This window comes from Myotis myotis, unplaced genomic scaffold (genome assembly GCF_014108235.1).
Source record: "Myotis myotis isolate mMyoMyo1 unplaced genomic scaffold, mMyoMyo1.p scaffold_m19_p_26, whole genome shotgun sequence".
In the NCBI taxonomy this organism is placed as follows: Eukaryota; Metazoa; Chordata; class Mammalia; order Chiroptera; family Vespertilionidae; genus Myotis; species Myotis myotis.
The window spans coordinates 603,658-624,000 of NW_023416331.1; the positions used below are offsets into that span (position 1 = coordinate 603,658).

Below are 20,343 nucleotides of genomic sequence, written 5' to 3' on the forward strand. Positions count from 1 at the left end.
CACCTCTTTCCCTTTTTTTTACCATAAAAAGCCATGGCCACGTGCACTATATTTTAGGGGGCTTACCCATTTCCGAAGAGGAGTAGAAGCGAAGTTCTAAATTTAGTACAGTCCGCGGGAGCCGGGGGACCTTTAAACCCTGGAAACTACACCTCCCAGGCGCTTTCGCGCTGGGTCCCCTTCCGCGCATGCGCAGGTGCTAGGCCGGTCCCGCCGAGCTCCCATTGGCCCGGCCTGTGGGGCCGCCTCTTCCTCGGAGGCCTGTGCTCAGCACCCAGCTGTCTTACTGGTCAGAATAGCTTCCGGGACCGCCCCCTTTTTTGAAGAGTCAACTCCTTAGTTGCTGAGGAGAGAGGCGGGCCTCGGACCCGGCTCGTGGTTGGGGGGCGGGGGAAAGATGGCGGAGCTAATGCTCCTCAGCGAGATTGCGGACCCGACGCGGTTTTTCACCGACAACCTGCTGGGCCCGGAGGACTGGGGTGCGTGGAGGGCGGCCTGGCGGCGGGGAGGGCTGCGGCGGCGGTGCCCTGGGCACGCCGCGAGGAAGCGAGCCCCAGAGGGGAGGCCGGGCCAAGACGGAACCCACCTTCCGAAGGAGGGCGGAGCGGGGGTCCGGCGGTGCTTGGGGGCGCGGGAGCTGGGGAGGCCGCTGCTCGCTGCGGGAGCGCCGAGCTGGTCCGGGGTCGGGGAGGAGGACCTGGCGTTCGGCGGTATCGCCTTCCTAGGGGGCGGGCGGCGGGTCCGGCCGGCGGGCCCAGTGCCCAGTGCGGCTGGACGCCGCCCGCCGCGCCCCCCGCCCCCGCCGCGCCCCCGCCCCCCGCCCCCGCCGCGCCCCCGTCACACCCCCCGCCCCCGCGCCCGCCGACGCCGCGCCTCTTGCAGACTGCACGCTGTACGCCGGCCTGGAGCAGGTGGCCGAGGAGCCGGCGCAGCTCTTCCGCTGCCCAGAGCAGGATGACCCGGTATTGCCCCCAGCACCCGCCCCGGTGGGTGGCGGCGGCCCCGGAGCCCGGGCTCGGCCCCAGCCGTTTCTCACAGCCCCCCCCATGCCCTCCTTCAGTTCGGCAGCGGCATGCTGGACGTGGGGATGGATGTCAGCCCCCCCGAGCCCCCGTGGGACCCCCTGCCTCTCTTTCCAGGTAGGAGACCATGTGACTCCTCCACCCTCAGCGGCCTCCTCTTCCCCGGGTCCTCACACCCGACACCCCGCCGGTGTTCCTCCCGCCTTGCCAGCGGGGGGCCCTCGCCCACGCGTCCGTGGACACTTTGTGGACTCTTCTCGGGCTCCGCCTCCTGGTCATTTCCTACCCCCTCTTCCTCCAGATCTTCAGGTGAAGTCTGAGCCGTCCTCTCCCTGCTCCTCCTCCTCTCTCAGCTCCGAGTCGTCGGGCCTTTCCACGGAGCCCTCCCCCCGGGTGAGAACCCCCACTGGGCCGGCGAGGACTCCTCCGGTCCCGGCGCCCTAGGTGCTGAGGGGGACGTGTGTGGGGTGGGGCCTTCTCCCTCCCTGTCAATCTTCACATTCTCACTTGCTGTAATATATATACATGTATATATATATTGATTCCAGAGAGGGAGGGAGAGGGAGAGCGAGATAGAAACATTAGTGATGAGAGAGAATCACTGGTCGCTGCCTCCTGCACGCCCCACGCCGGGGATCGAGCCCGCAACCCAGGCACGTGCCCTTGCCTGGAATCGAACCGGGGACCCTTAAATCCGCAGGCCTACGCTCTATCCACTGAGCCACACTGGCCAGGGAAGGGGAACCTTTTAATGCATAGAGGTGCGTGGCTGCGTGCCGGGGCGGGGACTTCCGGAACTTCCTGCCCAGGTTCCCCTCTAAGTATTTGAAACCGTGAGGTGCCGTCACCCTCCCAGGAGTCAAGCAGGAGAGAACCGGGCCAGCGGCAGCTTAGGGAGCTGCTGTGCCTTTCAAACCGAGTGTCAGAGCATAGGTGTTCGTGAGCTGTAAGCCTTTGTTCTGCTCTTACTCTCAACACTTCCCCTTTTTTGTTTCCTTCTTTCTGCGGCCCCCCCCACTTTCACCCAGGCCCCTGGTGTAGGGGAGGTGCTGGTTGTGAAGATAGAGTCCTTGGCACCACCGCTCTGCCTGCTGGGAGATGATCCAACATCCCCGAGTGAAACGGTCCAGATCAATGTGGGCCCCACCGCTGATGACCCCTCAGGTACTCACCCCCCCCCCCCCCCCCCACCCCCGCTTTACCAGGGAGGACGGGCATGTGTGCTGGGGGGGCAGGACAAGGAGGAAAAGGTGGGCGGAAATGACAGATAATCAGGAGAAAGGCCAGGAGTGGCAGGGAGAATTTTAGGAAACCATAGCAAGGGCAGCACTGACGAGATGGGTGTGATCTTTCTTTCTTTTTCTTGTTCCTAGTATCCTGCTGTGTGATTTAACTTCCTGTTGCTTTGCATGTTTTAAAGACTGGACAGTTTATGGCATAATTATTTATATTATTTTTTTCACTCTAACATTTTATTATAAAAAATCCTAAACATACAGAAAAATTGGAATATAGACCCAACTCCTAGATCCTATAACCAACATTATTTGTGCTGTTTTTAAGTGTTACCAAGTTTAGGTACCCTTCTGTATTTATTCAGTAAACATTTATTGAGCACCTACTCATACCAGGTACTGGACAGGGTGCTGGGGATGCAAAGATGACAAAGATGACCAGCACGCCGCCAGGAGACTCCTGTAGAGCGGTGGGGGCGGACGACAAGTAGCAGGGCACACCGGTGTGCCGCTGTGGCGTGTGCCGCTGTGGCGTGTGCCGCTGTGGCGTGTGCCGCTGTGGTGTGTGCCGCTGTGGCGTGTGCCGCTGTGGTGTGTGCCGCTGTGGCGTGTGCCGCTGTGGCGTGTGCCGCTGTGGCGTGTGCCGCTGTGGCGTGTGCCGCTGTGGCGTCGCTCTCGGAGCGCTGGGCCCTTCACCCGCGGGGCTGCGTCAGGATGTGCTGCAGAGGAGGGCTTCCTGGCTGAGCTGGGAAGGACGCATGGCAATTAGCCAGAGGGGACTGAGGGAGCGGGCACGTGTGTCTTTAGATGGATATGAGCAGGGAGTGGGGATGGCAAGGCGCCGTAGAGGTTGTAGGGCCGGGGGGGACCCTGCTGAAGGACTCTTAGTTGGTGTCCTGTGGGCAGTTGGGAAGCTCTGAAGAATCAGGCAGGAGCGCAGTCTGCCTAGGAGACAGCTCTGGTGCAGAGTAGAGAATGGACTGCAGAGGCGGGACTAGAGGCCGGAGGTAGAGAACCAAAGAAGAGGCTCCCGCAGTTAATCAAGTAAGGGATTTGGATGCCGAGAAGAAAGCAAAAAGAATAAAGTAGAATGGATGAGCTGCAGTGACCTCCTGGGCATTGAGCCGGGGTCGAAGAGGAAGCCTGGGCTTCTGGCTGGGCAGCTGTCCAGCGGGTGATGGTGCTGTCCCCTGGATAGCGGTGTGAGAGCAGGAACCCTCTGCTCAGGGGGCATGAGGAATCCAGGGTTGGCCAGGCTGATTGTTCAGCTCAAAGTGCCTTCAGGGTTTCCTGGCACTGCGTCCCAACCAGAAGCAAGAGGGCAAGGGAGCCAGTAATGGAATCCCCTCATGTTTCCTCCTGGGATTCATGGGGCAGAGAAGGATGGAGGGAGGATTTGGAGGAACAAACATTGTATCCAGCACACTACTAAAAGTTGCAAAGAGGACAAAGTAAAGATCGAAAAGCCTTGAACAGCAAAAACATTGTTGATGACTTTACAAACAGTAGTGTTACTGGAGTCAGATTCTCCCCTACGACTTGTGTTTTTTTGTGTTTGTTTTTTTAAGTATATTTTATTGATTTTTTACAGAGGGGAAGGGAGAGGGATAGAGAGTTAGAAACATCTATCAGCTGCCTCTTGCACTCTCCCTAATGGGGATGTGCCTGCAACCAAGGTACATGCCCTTGACCAGAATCGAACCGGGGACCCTTCAGTCAGCAGGCCTACGCTCTATCCACTGAACCAAAGCGGTTAGGACAACTTGTGTTTTTTGACTTGTACTTTACTCGTCACTTTGATAGACATGAGGCATAAGGCATGGTCCTTGCCTTCGGAGGGCTCCTGAGGGTTATAACAGATGGTTAGTAGCTCAGCTAGTGGGTACCTCCGAGGGTGGGTTCTGAGTGGCTGGTGGACAAGGAATTACCCTTTGTTCCTCTGGGAATTTTTTATCACATGACTGTATTGCCTATTCAAGAGTAGAAATTGATTTTAAAATTTAGATTAGAAATATTAGTGATTGTATAATTGTATAATATTAGTGATTGTACCAAAATGAGTGGTATGGCCAGAGGTGGTAGCACACTGGTGACCTTGGGGCTGCCTCTGGCCCTTGGGAGGGTTTCAGTTCACCTCCGGGGGCAATCGGCGGGTCTTACAGATTTAACAGGCCCCGAAGGCGCAGAGGTGACTGTGGCTTGGTGATGTGGTGTCTGGGAGGCTGCCAGACGTAGGGAGGGAATTTGTGCGAAAGGACAAGCAGTGAGCTTTGTGTAAGTCCAGTTGAATTTGTGTAAATGGTGGGGCATGAGAATGGAAGTGACGAGCAAGGAGCTTGGGCATCAGGGTCAGGGCATGGGCAGAGATTGAGGCTTGGCGGTGGTCAGCATGGAGCTGTGTGCTAGCATTAGGCCAGGGAGAGATGAGAACCCAGGCAGGCAGGAGCGTGGGCCCGTAGGAATGCTGCGTCTCTTGCTGCTTGGGCCTCCGCATGAAGGGACCGGGCCTGTGAGGGAGACAGGGACAGCGGGAGGGCAGGGATGGCCCTGAGGAAACCGCGGTGGTGGGAAGAGGAAGGAGCCCCGCGGAGCGCAGTGCTGGGCGGAGGCGGGAGGAGCGCCTGCAGCCAGCAGCCCCAGGGCATCCGCGCCTCCGGATTGCCTGCCCTCGGCCAGAGCAGCTTTCTCTGTGGGTGCCAGGGGAAATGACCCTGTCCCCGTTTCCCCATCTTAACTTTCTTCTCCTTCAGTGTTTGGCTGATCTCCAGCTGTTTGTCTCACCCTGCCACCCACAGGGGTCCAGACGAAGACAGAACCCGTCTCTCCTTCCTCCATCAACTCTGAGGCTTCCCTGCTCTCCACAGAGTCCCCCAGCCAGGTGAGCATCAGCGTGCCCCCCTCCGGGCACTGCACCGAGTTCCCTCTTCCTCGCTCTCCGAGGGAGGAGAGCTTTTCTTCCTCAGCTCCTCTCCTTGACACTCCTGACGTGCATTTTCTGGAATGCCTCCATAGGCTTTTGTAGGAAAGGACGCACTGGAAGTGAAGACCGAGTCCCCAGCCCCTCAAGGGTGTCTCCTACGGGATGTCCCTGGCCCGCCACTTGGAGCTGTCCAGATCAGCATGGGCCCACCCCCCGAGGGCTCCTCAGGTAATGGGGCCTCCTGACAGTGGGTCTCTGGCCAAAGGCCTGCAGTCCTGACATTCCTTCCTTCCTTTCACCCTCCGTCAGGCAAAGCCCTGCCTGCCCGGAAGCCACCACTGCAGCCGAAACCTGTGGTGATAACCACGGTCCCAGTGCCGCCCAGCGCGGTGCCCCCCAGCACCGCCGTCCTTCTGCAGCCCCTTGCCCAGCCACCCCCAGGTACTGCGTCTGCTGACTGACCTAAGGGAGCTCATAGCCACTGAGCCCTTGGGTGCTCAGGTGTGGGCACAGTCCCCGCCTGCCTCACAGCTCTCTGACCTCCTTCTCCTGCTCACTTGCCCCAGTGTCCCCAGTTGTCCTTATCCAAGGTGCTATTCGAGTCCAGCCTGAGGGGCCAGCCCCCCCTGCTCCTCGGCCTGAGAGGAAGAGCATTGTTCCAGCTCCTATGCCTGGGAACGCCTGCCCACCTGAAGTGGACGTAAGCATTGGAGAGCGGGGGGCAGGGCTGGTAATGGGAACTGAAGAGGAAGGTCTGTCATGGGAGAGAACTGGAATGAGGAGAGAGCAGGAAGTGAGGAAGCAGACCCTTAAGATGATCCTGAAGGTCAGAGTGGACTCCTGCTTATGTATGAGTATCAGCTCTATGTAGTTTCAGGATCCTTAGGTTTGTTATCAGAGGCAGGCTCTTCCTCCTGGGAAACCAGTTAGCAAGGTTCACTTGGGGCCTAAAAAGGAGACTTGTGAGGAGAAGCAGCCACCAAGGAGGGACCGAGCTTCCGCGGGGACCGGGTAGAGGACGCTCTTTCTAAGTCTAACTTCTCTCCACTCTGAGGAGCAGGAGCAGGGTGTTTTATAGAGGAGAGCCCCCCTCTCTGGTGCTATAAGTCAGGTCAGGAGGGCAGCCCCTGGATTGGGGGTCAGGGGTTCCCTCCCCTCCCCTCCTCTCCTCTCTTTCATTCTCTTGTGGACCCTCTGGGTGCCTAGGCAAAGCTGCTGAAGCGGCAGCAGCGAATGATCAAGAACCGGGAGTCGGCTTGCCAGTCCCGGAGAAAGAAGAAGGAGTACCTGCAGGGGCTGGAGGCGCGGCTGCAGGCCGTGCTGGCGGACAACCAGCAGCTGCGCCGGGAGAACGCTGCCCTCCGGCGGCGGCTGGAGGCCCTGTGGACTGAGGTGAGACTTCTGTCCTTGGGGGATGAAATACAGGCCCCTTGGGGGAACTCACCCTCCTCTCTGTCTCTCCTCTGCACCTCAGAACAGTGAACTCAAGTTAGGGTCTGGGAACAGGAAGGTGGTCTGCATCGTGGTCTTCCTTCTCTTCATTGCCTTCAACTTTGGGCCTGTCAGGTGAGACCCTCCTTGCTCCCCAGAACCTTTGGAATGGAGGCCCCCCCCCCACCCCGCCCGCCACCTGGTTGCTGCTGTGGCGCCCTCCCCCCATCGCCCCACTCACAGACAGCCGTGGTGTCCGGGGGCAGGATGTGCCCAGCGCTCCCTTCTAGCTGTCATTAATCTGATGAATGGCAGTGCTGGGCAGGTGGTGCTGACAGCGGTGATGAAAACACGCAGGTGTTTCCCGAGATCTGGGCTCTAGGTTAGGCCGCTCCTTTTCTCTCGTTTCCTGGCCCCATGGCGTAGGGACTGTTCTCATTCCATCTCACTGGTGAAGGGCGTCAGTCATGGATAGCAGAGCGCTTGCCCTCACCTTCCCTTGGTAAGCTGGACTTCTCCCCGCGCCCTGTCCTCCCCGCCCACAGCATCAGTGAGCCCCCTCCGGGTCCCGTCTCTTCTCGGATGAGCATGAGCGGAGAGGAGCCTCGGCCCCGGAGACACCTGCTGGAGTTCTCAGCGCAGCTGCCCGCCCTTGGAGTCCAGTCCCTCCAGGACCCCTCCCAGGGCCCCCAGGAGCCCCAGCCCAGCCTCGAGGGCCGGCCGAGTTTCAGGTGAGCCCTCTTACTTTCGGGGGTGTCTTCTTCCCCAAGTTCACCTTTGCTTTTTGAGGGAAGCCACAGGTGCTCCGCCATCAGGGCCTCCTCTGGTGGCGGACTGGGCAGCTGCGACCACTGCCTCCTCCCTGCCGCACTCCAGGAACGTGACGGCGCTCCCTGGGGGCGCCGCGGAGCTGCTGCTGCCAGGCCTGGACCAGCTCTTCCTCTCCTCGGATTGCCGGCACTTCAACCGAACCGAGTCCCTCAGGTGCGGGGGGCCCAGGGCTGGGGCACCTCCCCTGCCGATCATGCGATGTGTTCTGGAGCCCCGTCTCTCCTTCCTGCTCCACTTCCCAGGCTTGCTGACGAGCTGAGCGGCTGGGTGCAGCGCCACCAGAGAGGCCGGCGGAAGGTGCCCCGCAGGGCCCAGGAGAGACAGGTGGGCAGGGCTGCGTGTCCTGGGTTCTGAGGGACATGTCCTTGTGGAGGTTTGAGGGAGTGCTGAGGAAGTGGCAGGGTGGGTGTGAGCTGGTACCAGCTTCCGGGGCGTCTCTCTCTCCCTGCTCCCTTCGCCCTCTTCAAATCCTTAGACACTTCTCCTTCCAGAAGTCTCAGCGACGGAAGAAGTTGCCTCCAGTTAAGGCAGTCCCCACTCAGCCCCCCGGGCCCCCAGAAAGGTGAGTCTGGGGGCTGTGCTTCCTTATGAAGTGGGTTCCATTCTGAGGAGCTATACCCCCAAGAGCTGGCCTGCGCTGTCACCACTGCCACCAGTGGCCTTACGCCTCCCTCATCTACCGGGTTCTCCTGTCTTTTTTCCCTCATCTTCTCCCCACTTCCCCCAGTTCCAAATCCTGTTTTCCCACCTGCCTAGGGATTCTGTGGGCCAGCTGCAGCTATATCGCCATCCGGACCGTTCACAGCCAGAGTTCCTGGATGCAATTGACCGACGGGAAGACACATTTTATGTTGTCTCCTTCCGGCGGGTGAGCTCCTCCTTCCGACCCATCCCCATCCCCCTGGGGTCCCAGCAGTGTGTGTTCAGGTCAAGGCCGGAGAGCAGCACCTTCACCCTCCGGGCCTGGCCCCTGTGTTTCTCAGGACCACCTGCTGCTCCCAGCCATCAGCCACAATAAGACCTCTCGGCCCAAGATGTCCCTGGTGATGCCCGCCATGGCTCCCAATGGTAATTCCTTCCCGGTGTGGGGAGGGGTCCTGGAATTGAGGAAGGGGGACATTCTGATAGGGATATCCAGCATGAGGAGCTGAGGGGTGATCAGAGGGGAATGGGGCGTTCAGAGAGATGCTAGGTCCTGGGTGAGAAGAAGCAGGAAATGGGTGCAGAGCAGGACAAGATGCAGGAGACGGAAGGGAGGAAGACGGGGCGGGGTCGGTGCGGGAGAAGGGGGGGCTGGGAACCTGCTGGCCTCACCTCCGTTTTCTCTCGATGCCCTCCCTCTGACCTCACACTCGCCAATGGCCTTTTCCTCCCCTCCCCCCTCCCCTGCACTGACTTGTTCACTCCCGCGCTGGACCCGCCTGGTCACTGTTCCCTTTCCCCCCTGTCCACTGCTGCTTTTCCCACCCTCCTCTCTGTTTGCCTCCCTCTTCTCTTTCTTACTCCCCTTCTCACAGAGACCCTGTCAGGGCGGGGTGCCCCTGGGGACTATGAGGAGATGATGCAGATCGAGTGTGAGGTCATGGACACCAGGGTGATTCACATCAAGACCTCCACGGTGCCCCCCTCGCTCCGAAAACAGCCTTCCACCCCGGGCAATGCCACAGGTGGCCCCTTCTCAGCTTCTGCAGCCGGCCAGGCCCACCAGGCCACCCATCGGCCCCTCTACCTCAATCACCCCTGACCTCTGCCTCTCACATGGACTTAGGATTAGGGGGCGGGGGAGGAGTCACCAAGTGGGACCTTTTCTTATTTTCCTGATTCCTGGGCTTGGGCAATTGGTAATGGAAGGACAGGGTGTGGGGTTAAGCACTTATTTGGTGGTGAGGGGGCTCACCTCTCTTCGCCCCTTTTTGGAATGTAGGGCTCCTCTCATTTCCCTAAACACGCAGCCCCTGCCTCTCTCTTGAGGGGACTGAGTGAGGGTGAGGCTGGGGGGGGGGGGGGGCTCTGGACTCTTGGCTCCTCTTTTGGGGGTAGAGGTGGGACTCTAGTTGGAGAGCGGGACAAAGGCCATTTTACGTTAGGAGCTTGTTTCTGGGTATAAAGGAAGGGTGGTGAAGAAGATCAGATTTATGTGTGTGTGTGCATCTTTTTTTAATTATTATTATTATTAAATAAACAACTTGGAGGGAGTTAAAGGAATTGTGGCTGCCTTCCTGGCTCATGACAAGCGTTTGGGGGAAAGGCCAGGGTGCCTGAGTCAAGCGCTGGAGACAGCTGGCTATGGGGTGGGCTGGGTGGGGTCACAGGCCGGGACCCCCTTGCCCTGTGGACAGGCGGGGGGGAGGGATGCCCTGTGGTGTCACAGCCCAGAGGACACAGATCCTGGAATGTGTCTGAGTAAACAGGAAGGACAGGGCCCACGCCCTTTGGGGTGAGTGCCTCCCTGGGTCCCCTGCATTCTAGCAGGTTCCCCTCCCTCCCCTCACTTTCCTGGACAAACAACTGAGCTGGGGCCCAGGGCTGTGCCCAGAAAGGGCCCCGGGGAGAAGGGCTGGGGCGGGAGCAGGGAAGGGTGTTGAGGAGCATGGTGTTGGCCCTGAGCTGGAGGAGCCTGAGACTTGAGGGTCCGGTTGAAAGAAAAGGACCGGGGGCAGGGGTGGGGCGGGGGTGCAGAAAAGGCTTTCTATTAGGAGGAAGGGGAGCAGGGCAAAGGGTAAGGGGCGAGTCTCACCCAACTTGTGGGGATCCCCGTCAGCGGCTCCTTGCAGCGCGCCTCTGACGCCTGTAGGAGTGCCCTGGGTCAGCAGGAGGGTGTGAGCTGGGCCTGGGCTCCATGCCCAGATGACTGGACAGGGGCCACCTGGGCTACAAGCCCAGGCCTGAAGGGGGAGGAAGAACCTCACGTGTCCAGCCAGCCCCCTCCCCCATTACTGTGTTTGGGGAGAAAACAGAGTAACTGTGGCAACCTGGAACTAGGCTCTCCCCCTCGAGGGCAGCCCTGCTCCTCGGCCAGCACTTCCTGTCCGGGGCCCCTCGAGCCTGTGCAGCCTTATCCAGGCGGCCGGAACAAGGCCACCTGAGCTGGCTCTTCTCAGTGCTGTCCTTGCTGTGGAACACTAAGCCTGGTCTCCTCATCTGTTCAGTAGGATGCCTGTGCCTACTTCTCAGGGTTGGTGTGAGGGAGAAATGCTGAGCACAGGGTCTGGTCTGGTCCGTAGTAGACACCTTTCCCTCCTCCCCGCTCCCTGCTGCGTTTGCATTGTCCTCTGCTCTGGTCCGCTGTTATCCTGACGGGGGTCGGCACGCAGCTCCTGGCTGAGTGGCAAGGGACAGCAGCACTTGGGTGTGAACTGGGAGTCAGACCCTTGGCTGGGAGAGTGGTGGTAGGAAGGGTCGGAGGGTGCAGAGTGGTCATGCCATGGGGGTTGAGGCAGGCAGTCTCTGGGCTGCTGCCCTGGGTCCAAGCGGATCTGCAGCCACAGCCCCTCTGAGGCCTCCCGGCCTGTCACCGCGCACCCTGTGGGCCCCTGTCCCAGGCCCGCTTTGTCTTTCTGGCCTGCTTTCCTCCCTCCGGAGCCTGCCTGGTTCTTACCACCGCAGGCCCAGCGCCTCTCCTCCTCTCTCAGGGTTTCCTTCCTGCTTTTGCCCTCCACCTGCCAGGCCCATCACCTTCCCCTTTTGACCCATTATTCTTCGTTCTTTTGTTTCTGGCTTTGGTGCTTTCCTCTTCCTCCCCCTCTGCTTCACTCTTTCCCTTTCCTCCTCCTTGTTCTTCCTCTTCTCACTCCTGCTGCTGAGGCTGTGCTGCCTCCGCCTTTTCACGCCACCCTGCCTGTCCCCATTTCCCTTCCCACCGCTTTGTCTACATTCCTGTCACTCTCCATGACTTCCTCTTCTCCCCGCTCAGCCCTCCTCCCCTCCACGTCCCACTCCAGCCGCTGTGTTCTCCCCAGCTGTGGGAGCCAGGACTGGAGAGCCTAATGTTTGCCTCATCATTTTGCTATGGCCCTGGATACAGCACATCTGGATTCCGGGGCCCAGATGTGTGGTTGCCACAGCGACCTCAGTCCCTCTGGTAAATACAGCGCCCACCCGCCCCAGAGCAGAGAACAAAACAACTGTGTGACTTTCTTTTGTCACGAGATAGAAATGTCCTCCCTCCTCCCTTCTCCCACACCCATGTCTCCAGGCAAAGGAAGTTCTGAGGGTCCAACTCTTCCTATGGCTCCCCCACCCTCCAGCCTCTTAGTTCTCTCCCATCTTCATCTCAGACTCGTCTCTTCATCTCTTCTCTCCATGTTCCTCTTCCTCTCCACTTCTCAGCCCACTTCTCACTAATGAAATGTCGACCCCGTCTTAACTTGGCAATTTCTTCTGAGTCTACGGAACAGCGATGCAGAAAGAAGGTTCAGAGACCCAGATGGCCCATCCTCCTCCTCAGAGAGTCCGTCTGGGCCCTTCCCTTGTGTCTGCCTAAGTCTTCATCTTCCCAGGGCTCCTGTCTGGGGAGGGAGAGCACAGGCTTTGGGACCAGAGAGCCTGCACTGAGGCCACCTCCCTCCCACCATTGGAGTCCCTTGGTCAAGTCACTGCCGGCTCCTAGCGTCAGTTCACAGAGCCCCTCTGTGGGAAAGCACTTTGTGCTGGGAAGCCCGCGTCCAAATGTCTTTCCCTCTCGGGACCTGCTTGGACCACAGCTCTGCTTCCCTCCTTCCCCTTCGGGTCCTTGCCCTTAATTGCCCTGACACTTCCTGGCCTCCCTTTCTCTTTGTCCCTTATCCTCGAGGCCCAGGCCGGGACAAGGACTGGGAGGTTCATTCGAGGCTGGGGGCCTGGAGCTGAAGACCTGACAGGGTTCAGAGCACAGCAGCGTGCGGGCAGTTCTCGGCAGCACCCCTTTCTGCCTGTCCCCTTGGTGAAGGCGGCCTGGGGTTCCCACCGCACTCCCCTCTTCCCTGCGGTCCCTTCACAGCCCCGTTGACAAGCACTGCCAGGCACCTGCTCTGGCGAGGCCTGGTGCTTTTCTGACGAGATGCCAGCGGCCTGGAGCGGGGCTGTCCCAAGGCTCCGTGGGCTTCACCCCCGGCATCGAGCGAGTCTCAGCGATTGTCTCAACCTGGAGAGGCCTCGTCGAGCCCCGAGGTGTGCAGAGCCCTGGCCTGGACTGCAGGCCGCCGCCACGCTCCAGCTCCGGCTCCTCCCAGGCCAGCTCTACTGGTGGTGGCCATACTGCCAACATAGAAAATCATAAGGCAGGGGACCCCCAAAACGGACATGACCATGGGACACTAGTGCTGAAATCTGGGGTGTCAGCCCCCCCACATCGTGTGTCTCAGACCCCCACCCAGAGATCTTGGGAAGCTGTGGGGGCTTCGGGCCAAGACAGCGGAAGGAAGCTGCACCCGGCTTCATCCAAGATTCTGACTTCATCTTCCCTATCAAAGCCAGGAAAAAAAACACACCCAGACACGGGGACACCCATGCGAGCCTGTCCCCGGCCCCAGGGAGCGCACTGGGACCTGGCCCAGCTTGGTGCCGCCCAGCGAGCCCTGACCCAGGACACCTGTGCCCCAACCCAAGCAGTCGGGCTCCTGTACTCCCTTTCTCGGGCGGGCGGCTGGCCGGCCAGCTCGGGGAGGTGTGCAGTGGGGCAGCAGCAACTGTCCTCCGTGTGAAACGGGTGGGGAGGGCTCAGCCCCTCGCCAGGGCAGCCGCACATGGGAACCGAGGCCAGAGAAGCAGCCAGCAGCCTAGGCGGGTGTGTGATGCTGGTCTTCGACTGGCCTCCAGCCCCCACTCCTACCCTGCACTGCCCCCCTCAGCTTCACCCAGACCTCCTGCCTCTGGCTCTGCAGCTAAACGTCCACCTAACTTTCAGGCTTCCCTCCCTGTCTCCCCACACCCCAACTGCCTTCCCGAGGCTTTTATGTCCTGGTGTTCAGCCAGTGCCCAAGCCTCAGCTGCCTTTTCTGGAGGAATTTGCTGGGGTGGGAGCGTGGAAGGGGCAGTGATGGGAGCTGGAAGAGCAGTGCTCTGAGCGAGCAGGCAGGGGGCAGGGGGGGACCAGGAGGCCCCACGCTGGGAGGGATCTGGGCTTGAGAGGGAGCTTTCCTCCTGCCCCACACCCCAGACGAGAATTGCTGGGGGACGGCGGAGCTGGCACCCCAGGCGGAGCAATGGCAGCTGGGAAGGGAGGCGAAAGGGAGAGAGGGTCCCGGTGGGGAACGGTGTTGGTAGAGGAGAGAGCAAGTCTGAGAGCAGGAGCGACAGGTGGAGAAATGGTGGGGGCGCGAATAGCGCACGGGCGGGACGATGTCAGGCTGGGGGAAGGTAGGGTGGGGTGGGGGAAGGACACGGGAGTGGGACCAGGGGTGGAGGGCAAGTTGAGGTGATTGTGGGACTCAGTCATCCCAGCCAGAGGGGGGGTCAGGGGAGAGTCGGGAGAGAGGAGGGGCGTGTGGTGACGGGAAGGCCGGGCGGGGTGGGAGGGGCGGCGGGCCTGCCCTATCTCCGCTCCCTCCCTGCCCTCACGCGGGTCCTCCCCTCTCCCTGCCCCGCAGCCTCCCTCCGCTCACTGTGCTGGCTGCCGAGACCGGGCGCCGGGCGACGGGAGCCCTTCCTGGCCTCGCCGAGCGCCGGAGGTGGGCAGCACAGGTGGGAGCACCGCGCGCACTGCGGGTAAGGGCCGCGTCTGGGGGGCGCGGGAGTGTCCCTACGCCCCGGAGAGGGCTGGCAGGGCCGCGCTCTCGGGAATCCGCCCCCGCCCCCGGACTTCCTCAAATGCTTGTCGGCTCACGGGGACTTTCTGCTGGTGCAGAGGAAACGGGACCGTGCGCCGGGCAGGACGCCGGTGGCGGGCGCAGTGGGTAAGGGGTGGATGGACCAGGTGGTGGCACCAGGTGGCATCGCTGAGCCCCGGGGAGGCAGGGGCCGGCGGAGCCCCACGTGCTCTGGCTGGAGCGGCGGAGCCGCGCTCGGGAAGTTGCGAGGACGCTTCTTTGGGCATCCAGATGGGCACTACCAGGTGACAGCGTGCGGGTGGCGGGCCTGGGCGGGAGCCCGTAGGAAATGCTGGAGCAGCCAGCACTCCCAGACCCGCAGAGAGATCCTAAAACTTGTTCTTGGCCGAGAGCTCTGCACCCGTGACTCACGGTCCAGGGGGCTGGGATGACAGATGCCTCCAGGGACTCCCCCTGCTTCTGACCGTCTGAACACCCCCCCCCCCATACGCGTGACACACCCGGGTGGGGCGGGCGGGCCCCTTATCTTGCCTGGAAAGAATTTCATGGCTTGGAAACAACTGGAAGTGAACTGAGAGGAACTACTGGGAAGCAAGTAGGAAACCCCGCAGCTGCGCCTGTCGGGGTCCAGTCTCCGCCCCCTTTTCCCAGTTCAGCCTGGAAAGTCCTGGGGATCTGGCACCTCAACTCCTCAAACTTTCTTGCCCTTGAGTCCTGGTCACTCGGTGCAGGACCCAAACCTGCCTTCCTGTCTCTCACTGACCCCCCACCTGGGGGTTCGGAAATCCTGTCTCAGTGTTTCCATCCCGCTGCCCATTAGCTCCCCCGAATGTGGCATATCTGGTCCCCAAGGCTTCCCTGCCTGGCCCCTCTTTGCCATCTGGGTCCAACCCAATATCTGCCCCCCCACCTCCTTCCTCTCACAGCCTGCAATCCGCTACCTTCGCCCCTGGTAGAGCATCACCTCTCTCCCCACCTCTGGGGACCCACAGTCCCTGATGAGCGAAGTGTCAGAGTTGGCCACAGCGAATAGAATACCCAGCACGCTGAGTCACAGCTTGGGGAGGCCCCACCCCTGCCAGCCCTCCAGCCAGGGGAGGGTGCCAAGAGGGTGAAGCTGCGTCCCCCGCCCACTGCAGAGAGGCGCCCAGATGTGCAGTGGGGGCTCGAAGGGGGGGGACACAAGAGACACCCATGTTATGTTGCTCGCTTCCCTCCTGCCGAGAGAATAGGCTTCTTCCAGGAGCTGGAGGTGCGGACAGGGTGGTGGCGACAGGAGAGGAGGCTGGGAAGGGGTCCCTCCTCTGGGCTCCCACCAGCCTCTCCCTGCTGCAGACGCCCCTCCCCACCACGGAGGGGGGTCTGTGGGATCACCTCCAAAGGCCTCCAGCAGAGTGGGCCCGGGGAGCCTATTTCCCCAGGAGAGGGGCCTCCCACTTGGGTCCCCTCATTTCAGTTAAAGTCCTTTGTGTCACAGAGCTGCCCAGCGAGCCGAGGAGACATCAGCGTTCTCAGGCATCACTGAAGCTGCGTGGAGGAGCACGAGGGGAGGGGTGTGTGTGTGTGTGTGTGCGTGTGCATGTGGGTGCGCGCGCGTGTGCAGATGCAGGCTTGTTCGGATAGATGTGTACATGTATACGAGCATGCTTTATCAGTATTTGTGGATGAACACACGCAAGTGTATGTGTAACTGTATTTATGTGTGCGTGCACCCTGTGATCTGCACAGCCTTAGATACAGGGTGACGGGAGTTGAGGGTAGGTACCCCCCTTATACCCGCGGCTACACCCCAAGCCGAGAGGCCGGCCGCAGGGCCCCGGAAGGGCAGCTGTCTGCCTGGCTTTCTCGGGCAGGACCTGTCTGTGCAAGCTCTGTTCCTGTTGTCCAGCTCCCTCTCGTCTTTTGTGGGCTGGTGGCCGTGCGAGGGCCTGAAAACTCCTTTTCCGCAGGCCCAGAGGAGAAGTGGAAGGTGGGAAGCCAGGAAATGTGTGTGGGGAGGCGCAGTCACTGCCCCTTCCCCTCCCCAGGCAGCGTTTCCCCTCCCAGCCCTTCTCCGCTGCCCTCTGCTCTGCAGGAGCCACAGCCCTCGCCTCGCCCCTCCTTCCCCCTTGTCCTGAGCAGAGCAGAACAGAACGTGGGCCGCCCCTGCCCTGCACACCTCTGTCTTCACCAGGGCCCCTCCCGGCTCAGCGCGGGCGCCCCACCCCACCCCACCGCTCGCCTCTAGACCTCCTCTCCCTGTGCTCCCCAGTCCTGGCCTCAGTGAACCCACAGTCAGCCAGCACCTGGGTCCGGAGACAGGGCCGTCTTAGTGCCCCAGATCCCCACCACTCCCCAGCAGTACCCCCTCCTGACCTGGAACTCTACAGTGTAGCCTTGCTGCGCCTCACACTTCACACAAACAGGCTTTTTCAGCACGTTCTCTTTCGTGTCTGGCTGCATTTGCTCAGCCCCATGTTAGGGAGACCCGTCCATGTTGTTGCATGTGCTCGCATTGCTTTATTTCATGCCGCTGTGCGAATGAGCCACTTTATTTAAGCCAGTCTACTGACGTGAGACATCGGGTTCCGGTTTGCAGCCATTAGGAGTAGCGCAGCTGTGGTGGTGCGTTACTAGCGGTCATAGCGGTTGCATGCAGCTGTGGCAGGTTCTGCCACACCGTTCACAAAGTCCTCGTGCCATCTGGCCCTTCCAGGCCCCACACCTGGCCCCAGTTGCTGTTTCTAACCAATTTCCAGTCCCATTTACTGTCTGAGGTCCTAGCCCTGACCTTGGTTCTGTCCTTGGTTTCAGCTCTGAAGCTAGTCCTGGGGTTGAATTTAACTTTTCATTCAATCATACAGTCAATAAGTATTTATTGAGCACAGATGCAATACAGCAGCCAAGAAATAAACATGGTGCATGCTGCCACCACGGGCCCTGCAGGCTAGCAGGCAAGATCAAATGTGGGTGAGAAGTAATAAATCAATCTCACAAATATGTGATGAAAAATGTTATAAATGCTACACATCACAGTTGCCTGGTGCTGTGATGTCATGCGATGGGGGCCCTGACCCAGGCAGGAAAGCTTCCTGAGGAAGTGATGTGGGCTGAGCTCTGAAGGATGACGAGGCCAAGAGAAAAGGGAAGAGTGGGCCACACAGTCACAGAGGGAGCCGCACACACAAAAGTCGGACATCAGCAAGAGTGTGAGGGACTTACCTAGGCCAGGGGCCTGGACTGGAGAGGGAGGCGAGTGCTGTGGGAGATGAGAGGGGAGAGGCCTGTCAGTGTTGGAAGAAAATTCAGGAGGGAGACACCGAGAGCGTCGTTAGGGGAGAGGGACATCCTAGTTGCCTTTTCAAGATTGTGAGGGGCAAGAGTGGGAGCAGCAAACCAGCTAGGAGGCCACTGCAGTTGTCAAGCCAAAGGTAGGTGGGAGGTTGGGCTACCATGTTGGCGAGAGGGAGAGAAGTAAGCAAACCAAAGCGATGTTCATGAGAAAACACGGGCACATGCGATGAGATGTCCTGGCGTTGAATGGGCAGTTAGGTTTCTGGCTTGGGAAGCTGGACGCATGGTGGGCCCTGAGCTGCAGAGAAGAACGCTGAGGGGGGTGGGGACCGGAGGGACGATTGAGAGTTCCGCTCCAGACGTCCTGACTCCGGGGTGACAAGTGGGCAGTTGGGTATGTGGCTCGGAGCTGAGAGAGGACGAGGCTGGTGTGATAAGTTGGCGCATATGTTGGAAATTAAAGCCGTGGGTCTGGGTGAAGGCAGCCGGGGTGGTGACGAGAGCAGTAGGTCTCAGCAACCACCTGGGGAGCTTTTAAAAACGACTGAGTAAAACCCAGTGCCTCCACCATTCTTGCCGTATCTCAGGTGTCCAAGCCACACATTTCTCCTGTCCCATATGGACAGCACAGCGCTAGAATGCTTTAAGATGGAAGATGTGATCAGTAGTGTTTAGTGATTTTGAGAGAGATCAAGTAAGACGAAGATGAATGTCTCCTAGGTTTTGTGGCACCGAGCTCGCTGGGAGGCGGTGGGGAGGCTGTGTGGTGGAGCGGCCAGGTGAGAGTGGAGGGAGGCCAGCACGGACACAGGGAAACAGAAGCAGTGCAGGTAAATCTGACAACTGTGGCCGGAAGGAAGGGTTAGAGATAGTGGTGCCTCGAGGGAGGATGAGATTGGGGAAGGTGCTTTTAGTTTAAGGTACAACTTTCATACAGTGACATGCACACATTGTAAGCATGTAGCTCAATTAATTTTTGGCTATGCATACATCTGTGTAACCACCATCCGGACCAAGGTGCAAAGCATTTTCAGAACTCCCCCCTTTGTGACTCCTCCCAGCCAATACTAGCCCTGAAAGTAATCCTATCCTCTTTCCTAACCCTCACTAGAGGATCTTTTCCATTGATTTTTAGAGAGAGTGGAGGGGAGGGGGACAGACAGAGAGAGAAACATCCAAGTGAAAGAGATGTTTGATTGTCTCCCGCACACCCTTCAACCGGGGCCAGGATCGAGCATGCAACCTGAGTATGTGCCCCTGACTGGAATCACACCTGGGACCCTTCAGTCCAGGGGCTGATGCTCTAAGAACCTCATATAAATAGCGTCATTTAAAATGGTGTGTGTGTGTGTGTGTGTGTGTGTGTGTGTGTGGTTTCTTTTGCTCAGCATTACTAGTATGTGTGTGAAATTTGTTCATGTTGACCCATGTAGCAAGAGGGTGTTTTTCATTGCTGTGTAATATTCCATTGTACGACAGTGCCCACCTTATTTCTCCATTCTACTACTAACGGACATCGAGTTATTTCCAGTTTGGACTATTATGAATAAATCTCATGAGCATTCTTACTTTTTTTTTTAATTTCAGAGAGGAAGGGAGAGGGAGAGCTAGAAACATCAATGATGAGAGAGAATCTTTGATTGGCTGCCTCCTTCAGGCCCCCTACTGGGGATCGAGCCTGCAACCCAGGCATATGCCCTTGACCAGAATCGAACCAGGGACTCCTCCGTCCGCAGGCCAATGCTCTATCCACTGAGCCCAACAGGCTAGGGCTCATGAGCATTCTTGTACATGATTTTGGAGGAGATGTGCAGTCATTTCTTTTGGATATTTACCAAGAAGCAGAATTGCTAGGTTACAGGTCGTGTGCTCATACTGCCAGTTTTTCTAAAGTGGTTGCTCTAATTTATGCTCCTTTTTTTCAACAGATGAGAGTTCCAGTTGCTACACATGCTTGCCAATGTCGAGCAATGGCAGTTCCTTTCATGGTAGCCATTCTGGTGGATACTGGATGGCGTCTCGTTGTGGTTTTAATGTGCATTTTCCTGAATTCTAGTGGTGTGATACGCCCTTTCATGTTTGCTGGCCACTTGGATATGCTGTGTTCCTACTGGAGTAACTGTTTAAGTCTCTTGCCAGTTTTAAAAAACTGGGTTGCCGGCCTTTTACTTGCTGTCTTAGTTTGGAAGTGTTTCAGCTCAGACTTACCCTCCTCTGTTTCTTTCTGACACATCACATGCAATGGGGTTAGTGGTGCTGGCAGCCCGCGTAGTTGAACATCTTAGCATAGCCATCGTCGTCCCTCTGCTACTCATGTTTCCGAACACCAGCTGAGCCTTGAAGGGTGTGGGGTTGAGCAGCGTGGGCCACCAGAAAAAATCCGCTTATAATGAACCCCTTTGTCCAGGGCCCAGTGGTATCTCCGCCCGTGAGCCGCTCACCTTCTCCTTCTGTTAACGGTGTCTTTGAGGTCCAGAAGTTACCAATTTCAATGAGGTCCAATGTATCAATCCCATCATTTATGGTTAAGTTTTGTTTTGTTTTTGTTTTATATTTTATTGATTTTTTACAGAGAGGAAGGGAGAGGGATAGAGAGAAACATCGATCAACTGCCTCCTGCACACCCCCTACTGGGGATGTGCCGGCAACCAAGGTGCATGCCCTTGACCGGAATCGAACCTGGGACCCCTGAGTCCGCAGGCCGACGCTCTATCCGCTGAGCCAAACCGGTCAGGGCTATGGTTAAGTTTTTATTTTGCTTTGTTTTGTTTTAAGAATTCTGTATTGTTGAAAGTATTTCATATGTCCCTTTTTTTTCACCATTGCCCCCTTTCCCCCCAACCCAGGCTCTCACTGCCCCATTGTCTGTGGGTTATGCATACAGG

At 58.7% G+C, this 20,343-nt stretch overlaps 2 protein-coding genes across 2 annotated transcripts in view; both read left to right on the forward strand.

Annotated features, from left to right (window-relative positions):
• The first annotated feature begins 335 nt into the window (after positions 1–335).
• On the forward strand, positions 336–9,644 carry ATF6B (activating transcription factor 6 beta). The gene is made up of 18 exons (XM_036356569.1): positions 336–479; positions 883–962; positions 1,061–1,139; positions 1,324–1,415; positions 2,051–2,186; positions 5,053–5,135; positions 5,270–5,405; positions 5,487–5,618; positions 5,744–5,877; positions 6,384–6,569; positions 6,652–6,743; positions 7,154–7,339; positions 7,485–7,592; positions 7,682–7,763; positions 7,931–8,001; positions 8,196–8,307; positions 8,423–8,507; positions 8,957–9,644. The coding sequence occupies exons 1-18, from the start codon at positions 398–400 to the stop codon at positions 9,181–9,183; spliced, it is 2,103 nt and encodes a 700-aa protein (XP_036212462.1). The 5' UTR covers positions 336–397; the 3' UTR covers positions 9,184–9,644.
• A 4,346-nt stretch (positions 9,645–13,990) lies between these two features.
• Positions 13,991–20,343, forward strand: part of TNXB (tenascin XB) — an 80,290-nt gene continuing 73,937 nt past the window's right edge. The window contains exon 1 of the mRNA XM_036356443.1: positions 13,991–14,123. The gene's annotated coding sequence lies outside the window, so the exon portion shown is untranslated. The remainder of the gene's footprint in view (positions 14,124–20,343) is intronic.